We start from the raw sequence: 19434 nt of genomic DNA on the forward strand, positions 1-19434 counted from the left end.
GCATTTACAATAAAGACAACTACCTCATGAATTTAAAAAAAAAAAAAAAAGAAAAAAACAAGGAAAAGCTAGTCATGAGGCACCTGAGGCATGAAGAACCACTACCAAGAGGGCAGGGACTTTTGTCTTGCTCAGTTTTCTCCACAACCATCTAGAACCTCATCCAGCACAGAGTAGTTGGTCACTAAATACTTGCTCACTGAATGAATTAATCTCTCTTTGAAGAAATAACTTTGGGAAACCAAAACAAAATTATTTTCAATGTTGATGGTTTTTCTTAAGGCTTGGAAGAGTTCTACTGTTTTATATTTTTTCCAACTACTTTAATGGTTGGAATGCTTCAAAAGATAGAAAAGAGATTTTCTATAGAATTAATATGTACACATATATATGTATGCAAATCTGTACTTACAGAGAATTACATATAAGACTATATTGCCCAAACTAAGCCAAAAATAGGTAAACTTGGAAAAAACTTTCTATAAAACACTGTTTCGATATCATTTTATTAGCAGTTATTACATCAAAATTCACATTTATAGGATCCAAAGGACTGTCTTAGAAAATTCTAAAGTATATGTAATAAGATTTCAAAGTATGATAGAACATATTCTCATTATAGCACAGCCCTTAAAAAGTCAATAATACTGAGAAATAAGTGCAGTTCTATCAAGAACTAGAAATGAATTCTGCGTGCATAGTGTCACTTAAAGCGAAGTTCCATGGAAGTATAACATACTTCTATGGATGTGAATTTCAGTGGCAAACATCATTGGCTTCCAAACAACTGACACTAAAGGAATTTCCAATCAAAACACAAGCACAGTAGCTTTCATCCAATATAGAGCTATGATAATTCTACAAAGAGACCCTGAATCCTTAAGTACTTGTAGTATGATTTTATGCTGTGACACTAGTACAAAATACATCAACTCTAATGCATAGATTCTGACACATTATGACAACAGAATACTAAAGATAGCCTTTTCCTAGATCAGAAAATGCTGAGTTTTCCAGTGTAGTAAATGCTGGTCATTGCTGATCTAGTGAAATTCTACATCCTCCAGCTTGAGCAGTATTGTAAGATTCACAAATATTACATTTCATGCCTAATATATGGAACTGGACAGTAGATCTCCCATTGCAATCATTGCAGAGAATCTGAAAAGTGAAGAGAATTCAAATTAAGTACATTAAATCTAATAGATACAAAGTGGCATTGTCTGCCCAAAACAATTCCTCAAAAATCATACCAAATAACTGGAACACATATAGGTAAGTCTAAATATTTCCCTAAATAGAAATGCCTTTGGCATAGAAAATTCTATTAGGGCTACTAAGGTAGCTTTGAATTTAGAAAATGAAAGTGTCAATTTGAGTCAAGAAGTCTCATTTTAAAACTGTTCCCAAATAGTATATAAATAGTACCGAGCATAAAATTTAATATAGGCATTATCAGATTGACACCTATATTTACAATTCAAAATAACATACATGATTTCATTATTCTTGACACTAGCAAAATTATCTTAGTTAATAAAACAAATCTTTACAAACACAATATTTTTTGCTTATTCTTTAGGTTTAATATACTAAGGTTCTCAATCTTCTATGCCTCAGAAATAAAGTCCAAAAAAGTAGTTCCTAAAATTTAATAAAAAGAAACTTTTGGCCCATCCCTAAAATGACAGTAAGATGTCACTTGGGAATTAACCTCTTCTAACATGAAGATTCCCCAAAACAAAAAAGGTGTTAACCTTAAAACAGATCAATGCATTATTATGTGAGAAAAGCATTAGCTTTAGAATACTCATACCTGTTTTGTTTCTTAAATTACACGTAAGTGAAATCATATAGTATTTGTCTTTCTCTGACCTATTTCATTGAGCATAATACATTCCAGCTCCATCCACATCTTTGCAAATGGCAAGATCTCATTCTTTTTGATGGCTTAGTAACACATGTAGAATTTAAGAAACAAAACAGATGAACATATAGGAAGGGAAGGGGGTGATAAAGAAGAAAAGGAAACAAAGCACAAGAGACTTAACAACAGAGAACGACCAAGGGTTGATGGAAGGAGATGGGTAGGGGATGTGCTAGATGGGTGATGGGTACTAAAGAGGGCACTTGTTGTGAACAACACTGGATGTTGTATGCAGGTGATCAATCCTAAGACCATTATTGCACAGTATATGAACTAAAATTTAAAAATAAATAAGATTAAAAAAAGAAAGAATAGTCCTACCATAATAAATAGAAAACTTCCAAATTTTTCAAAATTTTAATTTGGAATATAATCTGAATGTAGAAAGATTAGTGGTTTCCTAGAGCTGGGGGACTGGGGAATAATTGCTAATGGGTGTGGGATTTCTTTTAAAGGCAATAAAAATATCCTAAAACTAACAGTGGTTGATGTTTGTACAATTCCAAGAATATACTAAAAAGCACTAAATTGCATACTTTAAATGGATGAGTTACATGGCATATAAGTTATATCTCAGTAAAGCTGTTATTTGAAAAAATGACATGGAACAAAGCACACTGAAGCCTCTAGTAAAACATCACAAAATTATCAATTAGTATTCCAAACGTGATCCTTCATTTACCTTACTAACAATTCAATTATCCACATGAATAAAAAGGGTAACGAACATTAAAAAAACAAAAAATAATCTTCTTCATATATCAACAAATATGTATGCCTGAAATAAAATTTAAAATAATTAGAAATAAAGCATCATTAAAACATCAGACCAGTAATTCACCTCCACATCGTTACATCACTGACTGGCTCTGACAAGTAATGTGTAAATAATTCAGAATAAAGTTTTTGCCTGCCATCTAGTGTTGGGAAGAATTGCATAAAGATTATTCTTAGTATTTTTTTTGGTTTGGTCCTTTAAATTTAAAATTTGTATTTTGTCCTTCCCATTAATCATCACATTGGTGTTTCTGCCAAAGCAGTATTTTTTAAACAGTTTTGAGCAAAAAGGCAAAAACAAACAAGAACATCTAGGAACCTGAAAAGTTTTAAGCACTGCTTGTACTCACGTCCACAGTCATGTTCTGGTATTCTGATGGCATAGGAGTCTGTGCTACCTCATCATCCAGCTGTCTCCAGTACCGAGTCATATCTAAAGCAGAGTGCATACATAATGGACATCTGTAGCCTCTAGAAGAAACAGAGACGTTATTTTCAAACATTTAACAAGGAGTAAATGAACTCAAGTATATAAGAGGATCATGCTAACTGGTACATAAACCATCCAAAACAGAGCATTATTCTAAATTTCAAGATGATCGGTAGATCTATAGTTTTTTAAAACCTAAGATCTATCTATATAGTTTTTTAAAACCTACTTTTTCCTCAGCTTTCTAAAATGGGAAGGGGTCAGTCTGTATTCTTTGTAGAATATATTCAATACGTTTTAAAAGCCAATTAAGGGGCGCCTGGCTGGCTTAGTCGGTTAAGCGTCCAACTTTCGCTTAGGTCATGATCCCGCGGATTGTGGGTTCGAGCCCCGCGTCAGGCTCTGTGCTGACTGCCAGCTCAGAGCCTGAAGCCTGTTTCAGTCTGTGACTCCCTCTCTCTCTGACCCTCCCCTGCTCAGGCTCTCTCTCTCTCTCCTAGAAATAAATAAAACATTTAAAAAAAAATTTAAAAAAAAAAGCCAATTAAGCTGCTTTCTAACTAAATGACCTCAATTTCTTAATACATTCAGGCAACTCAGATCATATTTTTTCTTTGTAAACATTCTGAAAAAGTTCCCATCTATGTGGCTCTTATAATAAATTAAAATTTCTGCTTATGAATTTGCAGGACCAAAATACATTTACACAGTCTCTTCTCTCCTAACTACTCTCATCTTATTGTAACATCCTTTCCCCATAATAAAGTCTCTGCTTTAGATAATCTTGTTACCAGCTTTCTTTGCAGATGAGTCTCCTGGGCCAATATAAGGACTTAAAAGAATTCTGAGCGACATGCCTCGGCATTTTTACAATGCGATCAATTGTCTCTGGCAGAGCCCGTGCCTCCCATTAAGCACAGCCAGAAAATAAGAGTATGTCTCTCAAGTTGAGGGATGAGATAAGGCATAATGCAAACATGGGGGGAAAGGTACAGTCCTACATCTACCAGATGCTTTGACCAGTTTCCCACAACTCATTTACCCTGCCCGTCTCAACATAAATATCTGCCACACCCGACATGGTGTGAGGAACAGAGCTGGCCTGCTTCCACATTCCCGCAAAAATAATAAATCAGCATCTTACAATAATAATTTTTAAAAATCCCAAACACTCACTCTTTCAACATTTCTTCATAACACGTTCTGAAAAAAAATATATAACATTATTTCAGTAGAGCAAAAACTATCTACTATTTTCAAACACTTTTGAGAGAAAAAGGAACACAAACTTCCTTTACCGATGTAAAAGATGTCCACACGGCAAGACATGAGCAACAACACGGGATGTGTGAATATCCTGGAAAGGGAATAAATATTAGTGCTTGCATGGAGACAATATAAACATCCACATACCTTAAATTCAACAGCGAAGATTTCCAAAGCAAATGATATTTTAAGCTTACCTCCAAACATATTGGACAATTCTGCCGGGAAACATTTTCAATACACTGTTTAAAAGAGAAACTCAAATTACTAAAAACTTTACTAAATGGAAATGACAAACATATATACTAATAAAAACAATAAAGGGAACAATGATACTAACTTACTAAAGATAATAATTAACAATACAGGTTTCTTATATGTCAGATAAGAACTGAACAATTAATTCACACAACTATTTCAGGCTTTGCACATTACCTGAAACAATAAAATTGCTCAGTATATCTTAATTGTTCAAATTATCTTCATTTTACAAATCAGTGAATCAAGATTTACCAAAGATGCAGAGATAATAACGTTTGGAATCTATTTTACAGGTGTTTGGTTCCAAGGTAAACTACTTAATAATATCGATAATGATAAGAGTTCATATTCTTGAAATTTACTACATGCCATATACTAAGTACATTACCTTTATTAGCTCAATTAAGTCCCACAACTCTAAATGAAACAGGTACAATTATTACCCCACTTTACAGGTGAGGTATTTGAGGCCTAGAGAAGCTAAATAACTTCCCAAGTCATATGCTAATAAGAGGTGAAACTGTTTTTGAGCTCCAAAAGGCTGCCTCCAGTGTCAGAGTTCTTAACTTGACAAGACAGTGTGTGATTAAATAGGGGAAGGTGAGGGGTAGCACCAAGCCATGGATGATGCCCAGGTTTTTTAAGTAAGCACCTGAGTATACGATAGGACCATTTACTACAACATAGACAATAAGAAATAACTGAGAAGACAAAGATACCACAAGAGACAATCTGTATATAGTTTTTGAAAGACAACAGAGCTATCACCCCAACTAAAGTCTATAAAACCAAACTCAATCTAAGGTATCTCCAGCAAATTTACAATCTATTTATCCCGTACCTTAAAAGCAAGGGCTAAAATCCCTGGGAGTCCTCTTTACTCAGTCCCACTCTTTTTCCCTTATACCTTTGTCACCATATCCCAAATGCTCATCATTCATCTCAATTTCTTTTAATACTTGACTATTTTAGGTCAGTTATTATCTAGTACCTATTTTTAAAAACCCTCATTAATGTTAACTATACTGGAATTAAAACTTTTTTAATTTTAAAAATCATCATTACCTCTCTCCATTCTCTGATGTTTATTAGGTTTTTTCCTAAATAATGAAAAATAATTTTAAAGGAGCTAGTATCATGATATAATTACTATATCCAAATTAAAAATATTTCTAACTATGAAAGAAAACACAAAAACATTTTCTGAATTTTCTTGGGATGCTGTTACATTGCTATTTCCTCTGTACTATCCATTTTTATTCTTAAAACTAGTATGAGAAGAATCCATTATTAACTTATTAGGAGCTGTCCACATTATGCTAATAATGATAAAAGTATTCTTATACACTATAAAGAAAAAGCATTGTAGATCACATATTCTGAGGCATAAATCTTAGAACACTTACTTAATACTGCTTATAAGTAAAAAGCAACAGAGTTGTACTTGGTAATATCTGAAGATTAGCAAGCTTCCAAACATATTAGGATTTAAGGTAGTTTTCAAACACAATATAATATTTTTTTAAATTACACAAACTTAGTTATATACCTTGTGCTTTCCTTGGAGATTCATAGCTAAACATAAGTTACATTTCAAACAGTGGAAAAAATCTTCCTTTGGACCAATCCTAAAAATACATGTGAAAGCCAAAAGATTAGGTTCATTTTTACTACAATGGTATTCATTTCTATGTAAGTTTAGTTTCACTCTATGTTAGTTCAAACCACACTGAAAAACATGAGGTAAACACTCACCTCCCTACATAACTCCCCAAATGTAAGTACTATAAACAGAATGGGATCTATCATCCAAGTCTTTTTTTCTATAAAACCGTGTGTGCGCGCGCACACACACACCCTTTGGGCTTTTATTTTTTACATAACTGAATTCTTTCTATATTTCTTGTTCTGCAACTTCTTCTTCACTTAACAATATACCCTGAAGATTAGTCTAGGTCTGTCTGTATAAAACCACTTCATTCCTCTTCATAATTACATAGTATTACATGGTATGGAATAGACCATAGTTTTTAAAGTATTCCCTTATATAATTTACTGTCTTTAGTTAATACGATGATATAAAACAACTATCCTTATACAAACATCACTTACCCTATCTGTTGATAATCTTTTATAAGATTTCTAAAAGTTAAACTACGAGTACTGAGGGTATCACATCACCGGTTTCGATCCTAACAAAACGATCTCCAAAAAGACAATACTAAATTATGCCCCCACTAACCATGTGTGATAGCACTTGCATTCCCCACCCCCTAGTGAACACTGGTTACCTATATGATAGACAAAAGATGTCATTTTAATTTACACTTCTCAGATTATGAGACAGCAAATATATTTTGATGTTTATGAACTATGTGGATTTCTACTGTAGATTGTCTATTCATGTGCTCTTTTCATTCTTCTGCTAGGGAATTTGTCTTTTACCATTTTAAAGCAGCTGTTTATATATCCTGAATATTAATCTTTTTCATTTGTATACTTACAATTTCCTGGTATGTGACCAAGATAATCTTGATTTATATATTTTGTCATACAGTTATTTTAATTCTATGTATTAAAAAGCCATTGATATTTTCCTTGATGGTTTGTGCTTCTGTCTCTTGTTTAGGGAAGGTTTTTGAAACCTATAGGTCATAAATATATGTATACCTCTAATACTTATTATGGCTTTTCATTTTTGTATTTTTCTTTTATCCATCTGAAATGTATTATGATAAAGATACATTGTTAGCTGTCCCCATATTTTTATTATCCCCTACTTTCACAACAACAGAACACTCAGGCACAGGGCTGTCCTGAATAAAAACTATTTGCAACTTCTCTGGAGACTGTGAACAGAGAGATAAATATAAATTCTGTGTTGTGTCCTTAAAGGAAAGCTCAACAAACCCTAAACACAAGCAACATTTAAAAAACAAAAAACAAAACAAAAAAAACCCTCTATCATAGATCATCATAATCAAACTGCTCAAAACCAAAGTTAAAGAGAAAATCTTAAAGGAAGCCAAAAAAAAAAAAAAAAAGAAAGATCTATATAGTGGAACAAAAATAAGGATGACACCAGATTTCTCACTGGAAACAATGCACAATGTATTCCACAAAATACAGTAGAGCAACATTTTTGAAGTACTGAAAAAAAACACTGTCAGCCTAGAATTCTATACCCAACAAAAATATCTTTCAAAAAAGAAAGTAAAATAAAGATACAAAACATACAAAAAACATAACAAAAACCAGGAGACCCTGTTTAAACAAAAGCACTCCATTTGGCATTAGTACATAAGCAGTTAGAGGTGATCTAGCAGGCTCTGCAGCAGTGTCTCTCAAACTTCACTTCAACACACAGCAAATATTTTTACATCCTGAACCAGTTCTCCCTCCCTCCTCTCACACAAATATACACACACACACACTCAAAATGCTAATGAAAGCTTCACATAACAATACTTATCCTTACCACATATTTATCTTTTTATTGTATCTTTTTTAAAACGGTGGCAGAGACTAACTAGATTTGCTTCACTTTATTCTTAATGTTGTTTTTGTTTTTCATTTATTTCTGAGAGAGAGAGAGAGAGACAGACAGACAGACAGACAACGTGAGAAGGGAGGGTCAGAGAGGGAGGGAGACACAGAATCTGAAACAGGCTCCAGGCTCTGAGCTGGCTGTCAGCACAGAGCCTGACGCGGGGCTCGAACCCACAAACTGTGAGATCATGACCTGAGCCAAAGTCGGACGCTTAACCGACTGAGCCACCCAGGCGACCCAGATTTGCTTCAGTTTAAAATAACTACTCTAAATAACATATCCTCTTCACTCCCATCCTCAACCCCAGTCTCTATCTGTACTGCCCCTAACTCCATTCTTTTCCTGCCTTCTGTTAGGCTTGGTTATTTATTTATTTCTACCCCAGACCATTCTGATCTATTCAGCCTTGACCTATCTCTGTAAAAACTTTACTCAAACATTCCTAAAATTAAAATCACTCCAATCCCCATAATCTGATCAACTCTTTAGTAGTGATTGCTTATGAAGCCCATTCTTCCACAAACAAAATATAAATTTAAGAACAAGAATCATGCCTTTTATCCTCTAGAGCTCTACACTTAAGATTGGTCTGATGCTTATTTAATAATCTGCAGAAATGTGAAAGCACACATCCTTCTCTTACAGCATCATTTTATTAGATGTTTTATTTCCCCGAGTGTAGTTACCAACTTATGTATCTTTTTATATTTTAAAAGTAATACTCATCATTTAAAACATATAAAACCCAGAAGAACATGAACCAACAAATATACCAACAAATACCTAAAATCACTCATGATCTTACCACTCATGGATAACTACTGCTGATATTTTGGTATGTATAACATCCTGACAGATGTTTTTTACCAATCATTTTCCCAATCCCTAAATATTATTCAAGGACATTACTTTTGATATGGGCTTGCAAATTAACAATCTCCCAAACATACAGGTTTTCATTTTTCACTATTATATTTATTGGTACGAGACATATACTATATAGAATTCTTGGTACATATCTATTTTCTTGGGATAATCTCCTAAAAATGAAATTATATAGTCAAAGGGATGAAACATTTTTTAAGATCAGAAATCCGAATACCAAAACCACATCTATTATATCATACTCTCATAAAAGTATTGTGGTGATTATCTAATAACATTAAGAAATTTTATTTCCCCATTTAAAGAAAAGCTCATTCTAGTATATTTCAGTAAGGATATATGCACCTACTGCCAAAAAATTCAGTATTGGATGTCTGCCCCTAATTAAAGAAAAACTGAAATCCTATCTTTTAGGGCATATCGCTCTTTAAGAGAATTACCGCTGCACTCAAAAGATTATCTAAAACTATTTTGAGGCTATTTCAAAATATAAAATCAGTAATAACATGTTACTAACTCTAAGAAGCACTGATTTCCTTACAGTGATTATTGCCTAAAGACAATTGTCAAGCTCACACTTCCAGACCACAGCAAAGCTTACAGGTGCCGTGAGCGCCAAGTGCCAGTAGGAGAAATCTGATCTTCCTTGCCTGGCAGCTTTGTTCAATAAGCTAAAAGAAAAAACTAAATTTCATAATATACTCAAGACAAAAAAAAAAAATGCTTGCTTTTAGTATCCAAAAGAGGACTCACTGTAAAAGATTATCAAAGAAAGTGCAGCTACAAAGTAAAGAGATTGATATTTATGCAAATATGTAAGAATTCATACATTCAAATGACATGATTTTTTTAAAAGTTACTATGAGAGGTAGAGTTTCCAACAACACTGCTATTGCAAAAACACTTTTTAACTTGTCTTTTAATATTTTTGTTTAAAAAAAATAGTCATTATCTGATGGTCATATGTCATTTCTGACACACAATATATGCCAATCTTAATTTAATAGAGTTTGCTCCCAATATCTTTAGGAATTTGAAAAAAAAAAAAAAAGACAAGCAGCTCTGAAAATCCCCAAGGGAGGATGAATTTTCAGTGTGCTACTGGCACTATGAAAAACTGTACAAAGATGTTTCAAAGAGGGGTGGGCACCTGAGTGCCTTGGTCAATTAAGCCTTGGACTTCAGGTCATGATACCACAGTTCATGAGTTCAAGTCCCATGCCCAGGTCTGTGTTGACAGCTCAGAGCCTGGAGCCTGCTTCGGATTCTGTGCCCTCTCTCTCTTCCCCTCCCCCACTCATGCTCTGTTTCTCTCAAAAATAAGTATTTTTAAAAAAGAGATGTTTCAAAGATTTTTAAGCAATGACAACAGACATAATGCCACCTAAAACTACCTACTTGAAGTGATAATAATCCTTTAAAACACATACCATAGATGAATGGCCTCACTCAAAAAAATGAATGAATAATGAATTTCTAATGAAAACCAATATGGATTCTTCACCTAGTCAGTCTGTCAGTAAGAAGGACTTCAATCCAAAGTATTTTGTTACATGAACCTAAACCATTCCATTTTACTAAAAAGATGTGGGACAGCAGTTTTCCATCTTTTATTATGTTTGTACACCAAAATTTACTAGGTATGACTCATAAATGGACAAAAGTTTAAGGGAAATAAGTGCATAAAGTATTTAGAAGAGAATAGATGATATAAAAATTGAAATAATTCACAGGACTGATCATCCTAGTAGGGATTTACAAATCTAAAAATAAATATTTTGTTATATTGGAACTAAAAAGATGGCTACCTTTAAATACAAGGTTTCAAAAACACTTAACTTGGCAATGCGTAGAAACAAGTAAGGATAAGCAAGAATCTACTAGTGATTTATCTGAGCTCTGAAATCAGTATTACATTTTGATGGTACAAGTATAAGAAGAACCAAAAGTAATTACAAGCTAGAACATATTAGAACTGTATCTAAGACCTGGAATCAGTAATTAACAAGATGGACATGTGCCAGATTCATGTATGACAAATGACCAGTAAATACAGTCAAAGGATATTGTCAAATTTAGTACATATCCCTTCAAAACTAGAAAAATATGGAATCAAAATTTGGATTTGCAACATTTAAATTCTTTTTTTTTTTTATTTTTAATGTTTTTTATTTATTTCTGAGAGAGAGAGAGCATGAGCAGGGGAGGGTCAGAGAGACAGAGGGAGACACAGAATCTGAAGCAGGCTCCAGGCTCTGAGCTGTCAGCACAGAACCCGACGCGGGGCTCAAACCCACAAACTGTGAGATCATGACCTGAGCCAAAGTTGGATGCTTAACCGACTGAGCCACCCAGGTGCCCCTACAACGTTTAAATTCTTATTAAAATTTCCAGTGAAGTTGTTTTTCACTGCCTTTATTCTTACTTGTATCATTCATAATAATAAATAAAACAAAAATAACGTATTCTATGTTATTTTTAAAAGGTTTTAAAAATATACTTAGATGGTAAATGTTGATGACAAATTTTCCTCACATACAGAGAGGAATCCTAACACCAAAAACATCTTGCTTAAGATACATAGCCTATACATTACTAGCACCTACTGCGTACATGGTACTCTCAGGTATAGACATTTAAACTTTGAAAATACCTTGAGCTCATGAAGCTTAATACTACCAGATATAGGAATTTAAAATCTGAAAATATCTTAACTTCACAAAGCTTAATATATACAGGATGGGATTAGACGTGCATTCTGCAGTCTCAACAACTTGAGAGTCAATAAATTAACTATAAAATGTATTGATTCCTTTATTGTAATAGTGGTAATTGAAAACTTTTGTGCAGATCTGACATACAAAATAACTCTGTACAACAGTGAAAATGAATTGGAGCTTATGAATCAAATAGGACAAACCCTAGAAACAAGACCGTTTCAAGGGAAAAAAAAAACACAGAAAAATATATATAGTATGAGTTTAAGAATAAGCAAAACTAAACATATATTGTAAACTTCTACTCCGCAATGGATAAAATAGCTTGTACAGGACCAAAGCTCCCACTGAGAACTACAAAGTATGGATTCAAAGAAAAACAAGCAAGCTATTTAAAAGCAGCAAAAAACAAACAAAAAACCAACAAAGGGCTCAATGGGTCAATATCCCAGAGAGAAGGGAAATACCCTGAGACAAAGCCTACGGTCCTGCTTCCTCCTCCCTCCTCGGGAGACTTACAGATCCTATAGGGTCAGAAGAGAATAAGCAGCAAGCAGCAGGGAAGAGAATATGAAACCACGTAAACCCTCTGGCAATTTCTCTGCTAGGGAGGCAAAAAATTGGGAGCCCAGGTCCCATTACAAGAGTTGCCCTGGTAAACAACCTGGCTTTAAGTCAAGACTTGATAAAAGAAAACTCTACCCTAATTTTCTATTTCAGCTGCCTACAAAACACATCATATAAAAGCATATTTTATATCCAAAAGTTAAAATTTTAAATAGACACATAATAGTTGATGGGCTAATTAAATAATTACTACAAAAGAGGCATGAAAATATTTTTCAGAATGGAAATGTTTTTTATCTTGATTATATTGGTAGTAACACAGTTATATACATTTGTCAAACTTACTGGACACTTAAAATGAATGCATTTAATTAGAGCCAAGTTACATCCCAATAAAGATTTTAAAAACTATTATTGCCCAGGTACATTAAACTTAGAAAAGAACGTTTTACATACAGTACCTACAAATTCCACAGTTTTCACAATGATATTGCTTCTTGTCTTTGTCAAAGAGATGGCATATACTGCAATAATATTCTCCAAACAATGTGCTACATTCTTCACAAGTCTGTTGGGCCTAAAACAGATATGTGTAATTACAAATTGGACTAAATTTATCAAAACATTTTGTACTATTATTTAAATATCCAGTTTGTTATATCCAGATTTTTACAAGGTTTTAAACATTTAAATCGAAGATATTGCTTAGAATTAAAGAAGTCACTTGCAATACTCTTGATTCATTTTTGAAGCCACCTTAATTATTTTTTAAAAAGAAAATAGAAACGTGATAAAATCTTACGTGTTGAATTTTTTCACAGTTTATGCACTGCACTTCCTTTACTTTAAAGCGATCTAGCTGATGATCTTCATTGTTATCATGACACAACCGACAAGTATAAAGTTTGTCACAGCAAGGTGCCTAATGCCCAAGGGGGAAAAAGAGTTGTAAGAAGAGAAAAACAAGTTTGCAATACAACAAAAAATTTTTTCCTCCTCCTCCTCCCGGAACAAGGTCAAAGAATACAACCAATGGATTAGTTTATAAACTAATCCTAAACATAACTTTCCACTGTTTCTTAGCATATTTTAATTACTCCCTTCAACATCTACGTCTGTATCAAATTGGACATAATCTGGTCTTTAAAGATAAAGGAATCATGAAGAATGGAAATCCCTAGACTGAAGAACTAATCTCACAACACCCTAAACTCATCCTCAGCCTAGACAGCAGGCAGACAACTTCTTCTTAGACATTTCCAAATAAATTCATTTACCTACTTCAACCCTTAAACATTAAATATGATAAAGATATTTTAATTCAGTTGTACTTATTAATCATCAACTATATGCTTGTTATTTTAGAGGATGCAATAAATGTAAGAGCTAGCTCTTGTTTGCAAGAGTGGCAGACGATCAAAGTCTATTCTCCTTCTTCCCAGACACGCTTGCCCAGCTTTACTACAATTCCCAGCCTTCTTTGATTTCAGCTGTGGCTGAATGACTAAGTTCTTACCAAAACAATACAGGCAGAAGAAATGAGTGCCACTCCTAGGCCTGAATATTAAGAAACTGGCATGTCTCCTCCTCCACGCTCCCCTTCTCCTTTCCATCAGATGAAACCTGGCCATAGCAGCAACCCAGCTGATGACTGTATGCCCCAAAACAGGGCAAAATACAGTGAGGAAAACTTGTCCCTGAAGTGATCATGTAGAACAGTCTCATTACCAAACTGGATTATTCATCTTGAAATTGTTAGGTGGGAAGAAATAAACTATTTTTTTTCTTAGTTTATTGTCAAATTGGTTTCCATATAACACCCAGTGCTCATCCCCACAAGTGCCCTCCTCCATGCCCATCTCCCCCCCTTCCCCTCGACCCTCACCCCCATCAGCCCTCAGTTTGTTCTCAGCATTCAAGGGTCTCTCATGGTTTGCCTCCCTCCCTCTCCCCATTTTTCCCCTTCTCCTCCCCCATGGTCCTCCATTAAGTTCCTCCTAATCCACCTATACGTGCAAACGTGGTATCTGTCCTTCTCTGCCTGACTTATTTCGCTCAGCGTAACACCCTCAAGTTCCATCCACATTGCTACACATGGCCAGATTTCATTCTTTCTCATTGCCATGTAGTACTCCATTGTATAGATAAACCACATCTTCTTGATCCATTCATCAGTTGATGGACACTTAGGCTCTTTCCATGATTTGGCTATTGTTGAGAGTGCTGCTATGAACACTGGGGTACATGTGCCCCTATGCATCAGCACTCCTGTATCCTTTGGGTAAATTCCTACCAGTGCTATTGCTGGATCATAGGGGAGTTTTACTGTGAATTTTTTGAGGAATCTCCACACTGTTTTCCAGAGCGGCTGCACCAGTTTACATTCCCACCAACAGTGTAGGAGGGTGCCCATTTTTCCACATCCTCACCAGAATCGAGTCTCCTGATTTGTTCACTTTAGCCACTCTGACTGGCATGAGGTGCTATCTCAGTGTGGATAAACTCTATTCTTTAACCTACATTAGCGTTGGGCCTTTATGTTACCATTAGTAACTTACCTTTATCCTAATTAGAATAGTACATCAAAAAAAAGGTTTCCAAGCCAGTAAACTCACCCAATAGTTTCCAGTATACTGTGACCTTCCAGGTCCACTCATTTCTGAAGATCTTATACCATGATTTACCACAATACAGTTCATTCCTTAAAGATTTTAACACTTAACTGGTACCCCTTCTCTCCCAACACTACTCTTGTCCTACATCTTAATGATCTGCACATCCACCATTATAATCCTTCCAATACTCTGAACTCTCAATTCCTTGACTTTCTTACTTCCTACGGCCTTGTCCTCCAACCTTCCTCAGCTACATATTCTCAAGGCCATACCACAGAATAGCGGTTTTTAAATGTTTTGGTCTCAGGACCTCCTTACATTCTTAAAAATTATTGAGGATCGGGGCACCTGGGTGGCTCAGTCTGTTAAGCATCTGACTCTTGGTTTCAGATCAGGTCACGATCTCACGGTTTTGTGAGTTTGAGCACCCTACCATCCCTGCTTTGGATCACTGACAGTGTGGGACCTCCTTAGGTTCTGTCTCATCTCCCTTCCTCTCTGCCACTCCCCCATTCATGCTATCTCTGTCTCTCAAAGTAAACTTAAAAAAAAAAATTGAAGATCTCAAAGACCTTTTGATTATGTGACTCACATCCACTGACACCATATTATAAAACTGAAAGGTTTTTTAAATATTACTTCTCTTTAAAATAATAGTAATGAACCCATAACATGTTAACATAAATATTTTAATGAAATAACTAGTTTCCTCTCAAAATAGCTGGATTCTCATTTCTGCTTCTGTATTCAATCAGTTTAGTTGAAGTATATGAAGAAATTTTGGCCTCCCACAGATATGTAGTTGGAAAAGGGAGGAGTATCTTAACAGCTTTTGCAAGAATACTCATCTCTGATACTACATCAAAACTCAACAATTCATAAATGATTAGTGTGCAATGGACTCTGAAATTGTATCAGTGAACTTTTCCCCCTCTGTTACATGAAAATCCATTGATCTATCTTGCACTTTGAATGGATCTTTTACCCACGTATTAGTCATTTGGAAAATATCAGTTCACTGAGTTCTACAGCTCTTTGAAATGTTCACAAATTTTCCATGCTGATCTCATCAGAAAAGTCTTTAGGTACCAGGATACTTTCAAGCTTACAGCAAATAATACAAGTTTTCCAAAATTCTAATTTTGGGGGCACCTGGGTGATTCAGTCAGTTAAGCATCCAACTTCGACTCAGGTCATGATCTTGAGGTCCATTAGTTCGAGCCCCGAATTGGGCTCTGTGCTGACAGCTCAGAGCCTGGAGCCTGCTTTGGATTCTGTGTCTCCTTCTCTCTCTCTGCCCCTCCCCCACTCACACTCTGTCTCTCTTAAAAAGAAACAAACAGTAAAAATATTTTTTATTCTAACTTTTATGTGAGAGCTTGAATTTTATCACTATCAATGATTTTCCTTGACAGTTTCACTTCCCTCCTTTTTGAGAAAACGTTTACCAAATACTCAAATTTGAATAACCAGATTTCAAGTAAGAAATAAATGCACTTATTTCTACTAGTTCAGTTTGCAATCCAATTGCTAACAGCTTTCCTCACAATGACCATCTAATTTTAGTTTGCAGAAGTGACTGATGAAAACATCTCATTTCATCAAATATGTAAAAAGACGTGTATGCAAGAGCTGAGATTTTATAGAATAATTTATTCAATGACATTCTTAAGTGAAACTGGCTTTTTAAAAAAACTATAGTTGTAAAACAGGTCACTGCCACTGCCATCATTTTGCTAAGGTGCCAGCAATTTTAATCATCACTTTTGCACACACTGAGAAAGAATACATCTTAGTATTAGAAAGTAGTTTTGTCCTAAAAGGACTTCAGGATTCACGGGGTGGAGGAGTCCATTCATCACACTTTGAGAACCACTGCTCTAAACAATTGAATCCTGTTTCTATCTTAATTTCAAGCATGAAATTTTCTAATCACTACCTCCTCTCTTCCCAACTCACTTCAATGTTCCCCTTGCACATAACTCTATTTCCTTCTCTCTCCCTCTACATACTCACCTAACCAAAACTCCAAGTCTGGTTAAATCCAATTCTCTCCTATATAAGAACAGTGAGATACAGCTGAAGAAAAAGGACAACTGGGGCACCTGGGTGGCTCAGTCGGTTAAGCGTCTGACTTGGGCTCAGGTTATGATCTCACGGTTCATGGGTTCGAGCCCCATGTCGGGCTCTGTGATGACAGCCAGCTCAGAGCCTGGAGCCTGTTCCAGATTCTGTATCTCCCTCTCTCTCTGACCCTCCCCTGCATGTGTGCTCTCTGTCTCTCAGAAATAAATAAAACATTAAAAAAAAAATTTAAAAAAAAAAAGAAAAAGGACCACTGGTCTCACTTCTAAGTTACAACCACTAATAAAATATGAGTTTTTATTACGTTTCCCTAGTCATTTCCCTCATTCTTATACAATCTAGGACCAAAAATTTGGATGATTATTTCACATCTCTTTCTTTACAGCTTTTCCTCCACCCTTACATTGTGCTGATAGCCTTACTTATTTCACTATGAAAACAGAAATAATCAAAAGAAATCCTACCACAAACTCCATCAACCTACTCGCAAACGTACCTAATACTCTGTCCTCTCTTCCAGGTTTTTATCCAAGGCTAACTCCTCCAATTGGGCACTGGATCCCATCTTTTCTTTGATTACTCAAGGGCAGTTAAGTGCTCCTACAGTTTTCTTTCCCTCCTGCATTTAAAATGTTCTCACTTTTCTGGGTCATTTCCAAGAATAAAAAACATTCTGCAGTACCTCCCATTTTAAAGGGAAAAAAAATCTCATGATTCTACATCTTTCAGCAACCAGAGCCTCATTTTTTTTTTTTGCTTTCTTTCACAGCAAAACTCCAAGAACTGTCTATAAAGACTACTTCCAGTTTAACTTGTCTCTCTCTGTCACTCTCTCATCCACTTCAATCAGACTCTGACCGAATCTCTTCACTGAAACTTCTGTCAAGATCACCAGTGACCTCATTAAATTTAAAGGTCAATTTTCAGTTCTTATCTTACTCAAACAGCAGCATTTGATTTAGTTGATTACTTCCTCCTTAAAACTCTTCACTTGGCTCCTGGCATTGAACAAAAGAGCGAGAGCAGGCAAAAAGTATTTGATACTGAAGGTCAAGTATCTCAACTCTATGAAACACAGACATATTTACGTAGTTTCTTGGGGGAAAGGACCAGCATGTTGAAATCAGTTCTAATCATCAAGTTTCAAAGAGTAACATCATATCAGTGGAAATGGAATCATAAGGATAGCCTTCAAACTGCTTACACAACACTTGGCGAAAGACTTTGAAAAATTTTATCCAGTGCTCTAGAGGAATTTCACCAAGCCTGGCCTAAAAGAAAGTTTTAAGTTGTCCTTCCAGGCCTCATACTTTTTTATGAAACAGTAACTCTATCACCCCTATTTTACAAACGGAGCACCTGCTCAAATGCACTGAGCTATCAAGGGGCAGCACCATGACTTGTGGGTAGTAGGGCTGTGGGGCTCCAAAGCTCAAGCTTTCTAAGTAAAATCTTTCAACCGCTCTTCAACAACAAAATTTGGAAACTTTAATTGAGTGGGTGCCAATTATAAAAGTTCTAGACTGACTAGAAATTTTCCTCGAAGTACACAGCAAAAAAGAATATATGTATAGTAGACACTTTCCTACACATAATTTAGTGGCAATTTCATGGCTGTCTTCCTATGTCACAAAAGCATTTTCTCCTTGGCAGGCTTAGGCACACTCACTGACTCTAAAATGAAGCTGGCAAGCTGTAAAACTTAGTTACTACAGGGGCCGAAATCGTATTCCGAGTCTCCACTTGCTTATTCCTCTTCCATTATTTCATCACACTCCTGAAAGTCATCCTGGGAAAAAGCCAGCCCAGGCCCGACGCTGCCTCAGTCTACTTCCGGTAGCAAAAGACCAAATAAACCCATTGATAAGGGTGACTGATGTGCAAGCCTAGGCTCTTCCCAAGCAAAAAGGGTTTTGCTCTACAAAGTAAAACAAGAGGAAAGGTGCGGCCTGTGGTCGCCCTGCTGAAACGTTCTCGACAGCGGGAACCCCGTTCGAGAGGTAGAAGGTATCCTGGCAAACAGTTTAGCCTCTTAACTTAAGCCCAAGCCTAACCGCCTTGCCCACTCCCTCCCCACCCGACCCGGCGGCAGCTCGTCAGGGAAAAGCCCATTGAAGTCGTCACCTTCAGGAGGCATCCTCTGTCATAGTGCTCGCAGCCCCGCCGCCCTTGCTTTTGGCCGCGGGCGCCATCTTCCCGCGCCGAGGCCGCCATCTCCTCCATCTCCCCTCAAACTCCACGGACCCTTTCCCCAGGATGAAAACCACGCCCAGAGAAGTGGCGTCACTATCGCACCCCCTCTCGGCCGCAGCCGCCAGCGGAGCTGATATGGCGGCTCAGCACGTGACCCGGGG

At 35.8% G+C, this 19434-nt stretch overlaps 1 protein-coding gene across 2 annotated transcripts; it reads right to left on the reverse strand.

The window, feature by feature from the left end:
• Nucleotides 1-488: 488 nt before the first annotated feature.
• Nucleotides 489-19397, reverse strand: RCHY1 (ring finger and CHY zinc finger domain containing 1). Of its 2 annotated transcripts, XM_077750353.1 has the most exons (9): nucleotides 19205-19397; nucleotides 13183-13302; nucleotides 12842-12957; nucleotides 6211-6289; nucleotides 4598-4642; nucleotides 4433-4491; nucleotides 4311-4337; nucleotides 3055-3175; nucleotides 489-1161 (listed from the first exon to the last, which is right to left on the reverse strand). In XM_077750353.1, exons 1-9 carry the CDS (start codon nucleotides 19301-19303, stop codon nucleotides 1033-1035), a joined length of 795 nt encoding a protein of 264 aa, XP_077606479.1. In that variant the 5' UTR covers nucleotides 19304-19397; the 3' UTR covers nucleotides 489-1032. The 2 variants fall into 2 exon arrangements, with proteins under 2 accessions (XP_077606479.1, XP_077606485.1); XM_077750359.1 differs by lacking the exons at nucleotides 12842-12957; nucleotides 13183-13302 and having other exon boundaries at nucleotides 19205-19279.
• Between the last annotated feature and the right edge of the window lie 37 nt (nucleotides 19398-19434).

Source organism: Crocuta crocuta, unplaced genomic scaffold, assembly GCF_008692635.1.
Source record: "Crocuta crocuta isolate KB4526 unplaced genomic scaffold, BGI_CrCroc_1.0 scaffold1, whole genome shotgun sequence".
Classification (NCBI taxonomy): domain Eukaryota; kingdom Metazoa; phylum Chordata; class Mammalia; order Carnivora; family Hyaenidae; genus Crocuta; species Crocuta crocuta.